Here is a 6,175-nt window from a genome sequence, read left to right as displayed (position 1 = left end):
GTATATTTAGAAGTTTTTTCTGCGGACCCCCTGAAAACGTTTTGCGGACCCCAGTTGAGAACCACTGCTTTAAAACCGTTTATACCCTTCATTAAACAGAAAGCTGATGCAGATTTAGCGTCAACTCTCTCGGTCGAGACAACAGTCAACCTTACCGGAGCCTCGTCTCCCGAGGTGAGCAAGGTTCGTTGACGTCACAGCCCGTGACGTAGCATATTAAGATTATCAAATGATTTTTTGCATCGATCCTTTTTGGCAGGTAACTTTTTCAACTTTACTATAGTTTTAAATTGTTAACAGATATTGAAAAATACGGTAGGTGAACCCTTATAAACCTATACACTGACACATGCGGCCGTTTGTCTTGCAGAGCCCTTGTTCGACCTTCAAAAGATCAAAGAGGAAAACTCGGGTTCTTCCAACGAAGTAAGACGTTAAGTTACCACACATCAACTATGCAATTATATATTTCATAAATTACTGCGTTAATTTCTATAAAGAATGCTATTTTGTTGTTTTACGCGTTAAACTTAATGCATTAAATCGTATATCATATTTAAATTTTAGCAACTTTCTCGTGGCGATAAAACACCTCATGCCAGAAAGGTTGTTCGGAAAAATCCTTGACCGATGGTGCCTGCTAAATTAGCAATTGTTTTTCCATGCAACACTTTTGCATCCCACAGTGTTCCTCAGGAAAGTTAAATGTTAATTTTAATACTCAAATCTGTTTTTGTTTGTTTTTAATACAATATGACCCTTATAATCTAAAAATAATATAATAAACAAGTAATATCTATATATTATTTATGCCCGTGCTCCAACGCTTGGCTTAACAGCCGTGCTAAAATTTCGTCCAGTCCCTATTTGAACTGTGCGAGCTTCAGGTGTTTAACGATTATCGCGATCAGTTATAAGTATGAATTTTGGTTATCGTCCATTTAAACCCTAACCCAATAATAATAAGTGACATCAAGTGTAGCATCGCTACAAAGGTGAGATCAAGGCCTATCCCAATTTGTTGGTTAAACGGTTGGCAAATCTTTTTATCAGGTAATATTCGGCGAATATAAATATTCAATGTTAACATATATATGTATATATATATTTTTTTTTTTGATATTTATAAAATATAGACCTGTCTTAGTGTGATGGCTAAATATTTTTTTTCCTAAATTCTGAATAAATATGTTTTTTATGCCATTGAAAGTTTAGGATGAGATTGGAGATTTTTTAGGTTCGCTATAGCTCTTGGCTGACGAATGACATCATCAGAGAGGTATCAATGGCTTGTAAAGTTAGCATTATTAAACTCAATGAGGTGAACCCAAGAACAAAACATTTAAAATTGTCGACCGTCCAAAACAAATGAACGAAATGTGTTTTACTCGGCTTTGAATCGCTGATGGTATCCAACTCAACATTGAAAGTTGGGGAAAGTAGGTCGCCTGAAACACAACAATCATCAAGCCTCACTTCGCTTGCTGTTGCTTCAACTTGGTACACAGACGACTCTGCATCAGTTTGTATAATCGGAAGGAACTAAAAGCAAAAAAAGTAAGGTAAGCCCATGGACAAACATGTGTATGCGGCAGTACTGAATTGCCTGCTCCACGAACGTCGAACCGATATCAATTACGTCAACATTATCTTGCACTAAGGCCATGTGGCTACGTTTCTGTGTCGATTTATATAATAAAGTAAACATTTAACTTACCTCCGAACTACTGTATGATGCAAAAGAGTTGTCATGAAAAACAACTGTCAGTTTAACAGACAACAACGTTCAAACGAGTCGAGGTTTTTTCCGAAAAACCTTACTAGAATGGGATGCTTCATCGCCTAGGAAAATTCGCTCAGATTTAAACAGGAAATTTTGTCATTAATGGCTGTTTTTCCTCAATTTTATGCGTAAAATAAAAAAATAAACTTTGGTATAAGCAATGAGCGCAATAATTTATAGTATGAAAAATAAAATTGCAGAGTTGCCATGTGTTAGTTTAACAGCTTACCTTGTTTGAATAACCCGAGTTTTTCTCTTCGATCTTTGGAAGGTCAAAACAAGAACTCTGCAAGAAAACCGACGCATAACTTCAGAGTGGTTAAAACATTGCATTTTTATCATAACATGTTTGCTGAATTTTAGGCCATTTTCATGATAACCTGTAAGGCTTAAATGTTACAATATTCCAGCCTATGTTATGGGCCGTAAAAGAACTTTTTTGAAACCTTGAAGACGGCAACGCAAGCTGATCCGGTAAAACGTAGCAACTAAAAAACTAATGCTTTACTAATGGATGTTTTTTCGCATCTCAAAAGACAACTTTAAAATGAAATAAACAAGGCCTTATTTCAATCTGGGAACAAAACTTCCGGAAGTCTTTCTAGCTTGGTTAGTTGGAAGAACAGAATAAGGCAAACGGGTGTTCTAAAAACACAAGTCTAACGTTATATGGAAACAATATTGGCTTTTGTGAAATAACTAAAGTTAATGTGTAAGTATATGTCAACCCACGCTGGCATACTGAAGCATATTTGGTAATCCTAATATATAATGTCACAGAACCTTACTCACCTCAGGAGATATTGGCTTTTTAAACTTTTGAATAGTTTTATTTTATTTTATTTATATATAATTTTGGTGTTTCGTTGTGTTTGTAGTATATTAGCAGAACTGACGATGCTTTTTGCGTAACTATAGTATTCTGCTTTTGTTGAATAAAGTTGTTTTTGGATCTCTTTTACATTACAACCTTTGTGGTTTTGCTTGAATCACCTCAGGAGACGAGGCTTCGGTAGGGTGGACGTTGTCTCGACGGAGAAAGTCGACGCTAAATCACCATCAGCTTTCTGTTTAATGAAGTTTATAAAAGATTAAAATGAAAGATCGAATCATAATAAGGCAGATGTGTTTTTTACAGAACGACGAAAAATTATTCAGTAATGTGCGCCTCCGTAGGGAGAGTTTGTTAACACGTGAATAGAGTGGTCGCAAAATAACAAAAGTACATGTTAGGAGGCTACAACTCACAAAATGCTGAGAATCCCTAGCGTAAATTACTGTGGCAATGCATCACGTTTCCTTATAGGCTAAAATATTTTTCATTCAAGCCATAAAAGGTAATTTTGCTCTCGGAAGGGCGTCACTTTTTTTTGCTACTTTGCAGAGACGTTATGACTATATTTTGTTACAACAATTTTGTGAATTGATTGGAACTTGTCATGTGCACATTTGCATTACATCAACAGTTTTGTCTGAGATTTTGTCCGCGTTAACAAATCGGTTATAACAGCCTGTTGGTAATTTACTAATAGGCGCAAATGTATATTTATAATGAAACATGTAGCTAACTTACCTCTGGACAAATAAGTCCGGAAGATTGGCAAACAATTTCGGCGGAAAATGTCAATGCAAAAGCAGCATCAGATGAGTTCTGTTGAAAACACAAGTAAGGAAACGATAATATTTAATTAATTATCATGAGCGCGGAAGCTTTTACTCCAAATAAGCGTTATTAAACAAAATGTATGAAGCCTTTAAAACTGTCGCACCTTAATAACTTTTAAATATTATGCTGTACAATCCTTTACTTAAAATACTACACAATACAAACGAAGCTATAATATTTACGAGGACTCAACTTATTTATTTATATAAAATAAGCAAATGCCAGTAAAGTCACAATGGCAAATGACATAATAGAGTAGCATTTGATTCGCTTTGAATTTAATTTTTACTACTCAACCAAGAAATAAACATGAGTATATTTTTGGCAATTTAATGGACAGGAAAACCTAAAGAACCACTACCCAATTTTCAGATATAGTTTTGAAAGAACTTTGCTAAAATTACAATATTTTTAGTACCATATAACAAATAAACCAAAGTGTAATATATAATAATAAAAAATTAACCTGGTAATCAACCCTATTTATAATAACCCAATTATTGAATCACCCATACAAATAGGGCCCTGAAAAATATACGACAACCGCAACCCCATAAAACGATGCTGGAATCATTTTGCAACAATTAAGCAGAAATTACTCACAATATAACCTATGATCTATCACACAAAGCAAATAGTTAAGCGTTACTCGATAAGAAAAATTATGCGAGTTACCGGTGGGTCAAATCGCACTGGCTACAATATAGTTTGTATATTCTTTGTCTGTTTTAAATTACATAAATGCAAAAAATGCCTCATGCGTACTAATTGAGTTTTGCTATGTTCCTGTCCTGTCTATGTATTAGGCAAATCTGATGAGCACAAAAGCGCAAAGCGGAAATGAAATGTTTTGTTATGTAAATCAGAACTTTCAATTTCCATTAAATTGGACTATAAATACCTATATTTCCGGCAATATGCGAATCTCTTTTATGAGCCTAATGTGTCGCTTCAAAATTTCTAGCAATTTAACCAAATAAAAGCCATTTGTCTTGCATCGCAAACTTATACTGGATTTCAGCTGCATGTTTGCACACAAGTTCGAGTAAAACCAACCTATGAAACAGTGTCCATGAAAATCAGAATTGTGCACCTACAGGTTGGAGTTTTGCATCCCCATATGTAAATAATGTCACAAAATATTATACACCTGCTTCGCAACTTTTGATTAAATTGCCATAACTTACATTCAAGTGAGGGTTATGCTTCACACATAACCACAGTCACCAAAAAAAGCTAAAATTTTTTAGAATATAGAAAGGTAAAGGACTGAAAATATATATAATTCATTGTTTAAATCAGTGGTCGGAAAACTGTGGCCTGGCAGCCCAAATGTTGGTCTTTTAGGCTTTTTTTATATGTAAGGAGCTATTTTTTTATAGTATTTTATTTCTACTATGCATTTGTGGGCCATGTTATAGTCGTACATTTGTTCTACTGTAATTAGAGTTGGTACAGCGAGTTTTTATCTTTGTACATTGTTGCATCACAGGGCCACCAGACTATACCACCGCCCTATTCTCTTAGCCAAGTTTAACTATGTAAGGATAAATTTTATTGCAAAACATCAATTTTTTGGCACAAATTTTAATCTGTTTACTTAAATCCATTCATACAAAAGACTATACGCATTCTATGGCATTACAAGTCATATGATTCATGAAGTCTACAGTATAATTTCTGTTAAAATAGAATATAAATACCGTTATTTATATCAACATTTAAATGTCTTTTATGATCATTTTAATTAAAGTTTTTAACAAAAACAGTATTTTTTTATGTTACTTGTGATTTAACTGCATTTGAGCTGGTTATGTGCATAAGTTTGCTCAAGAACAACAGGTGTTGTAAGAGTAATGTTTAATGTCGTACCTTTGTAACATTATACTCAGCATGGCAGAAAGCTGGCGACTTAGCGACTATGTCGGCCGAAGAATCAGACAGAAAACCGAAGAAATTGGTCAAAAAAAAATGTGGAAAAAAAATTTGTAAAAAATTTTAATTTTTTTTAAACCACCGGTTTAGGTATACATCACACATGTATTTAACAAAATCTACTAAACAAAATGATTTTCGGATGTTTTTAAACAAAGCTTGGAGTATTTCCAGCCAATGTCCTAAACACAGTAATAGACTTGGTTTAAATGTCATGGATTTGTTATTCTTTAATAAAAACCTACAAGGTAAGAATAGTAAGGAATTTTATTTTGAACAAATTTTTTAACATTAAGATCTATGTTTGGACTAATAACTGAAGATACATCAATAATACAAATAAATACAGCCATCCGTGAAACTTAACTATCAGTTTCTAACCATGAAAGGTTCTTTTTAGGTATGGAAACCCTCAATTTGGGCACAAAGAAACAAAACAAACTAGACGAAAAACTGCTCAAAAATTTACAATCTGTACCTTCGGATAATACCCTTTTCATTCTTCTGTCAGCACCACATGAATTCATCTAAATAACCAGGATTGTGTTTCTCTTTCTCTGCTTCGGTTTTAGTGTTCTGCACAATTTTTTATATTACTTGTGTTAAGCCATACGGTGAGAGAAATTAGAAAAAATGCTTGATGGCCTGACGACAATAACAGAATACTAAAAGTGAATTTCATTTATTAAGTGACATTTGTAATGCTAAGGGTTACATTGTTTATTTTAAACACATATTTTATATATACCTATTTAAATTATAAGTCAGCCACTTATTTTACCAAATTGAGG

General features: G+C 33.6%; 1 protein-coding gene across 1 annotated transcript; it reads right to left on the bottom strand.

Moving 5' to 3' along the window:
* Positions 1 to 1,429: 1,429 nt before the first annotated feature.
* LOC146135657 (uncharacterized) lies at positions 1,430 to 5,911 on the bottom strand. The gene is made up of 5 exons (XM_083396109.1): positions 5,876 to 5,911; positions 3,357 to 3,434; positions 2,777 to 2,850; positions 2,013 to 2,069; positions 1,430 to 1,542 (listed from the first exon to the last, which is right to left on the bottom strand). The coding sequence occupies exons 1-5, from the start codon at positions 5,909 to 5,911 to the stop codon at positions 1,473 to 1,475; spliced, it is 315 nt and encodes a 104-aa protein (XP_083252235.1). The 3' UTR covers positions 1,430 to 1,472.
* Positions 5,912 to 6,175: the final 264 nt, after the last annotated feature.

This window comes from Ascidiella aspersa, chromosome 8 (genome assembly GCF_963924565.1).
Source record: "Ascidiella aspersa chromosome 8, kaAscAspe10.2, whole genome shotgun sequence".
Taxonomy (NCBI): domain Eukaryota; kingdom Metazoa; phylum Chordata; class Ascidiacea; order Phlebobranchia; family Ascidiidae; genus Ascidiella; species Ascidiella aspersa.
This window is presented reverse-complemented; position numbering and strand designations above follow the sequence as displayed.

Excerpts from the sequence above, each read along its gene's own strand:
- LOC146135657 (XM_083396109.1), bottom strand. The coding sequence starts at position 5,911 with ATGAATTCATGTGGTGCTGACAGAAGAATGAAAAGG. Across the intron at positions 2,851-3,356 it reads CCGGACTTATTTGTCCAGAG|AAAGCTGATGGTGATTTAGC; the intron begins GTAAGTTAGCTA and ends TTCATTAAACAG. Across the intron at positions 2,070-2,776 it reads CCGAAGCCTCGTCTCCTGAG|AGTTCTTGTTTTGACCTTCC; the intron begins GTGATTCAAGCA and ends GTTTTCTTGCAG.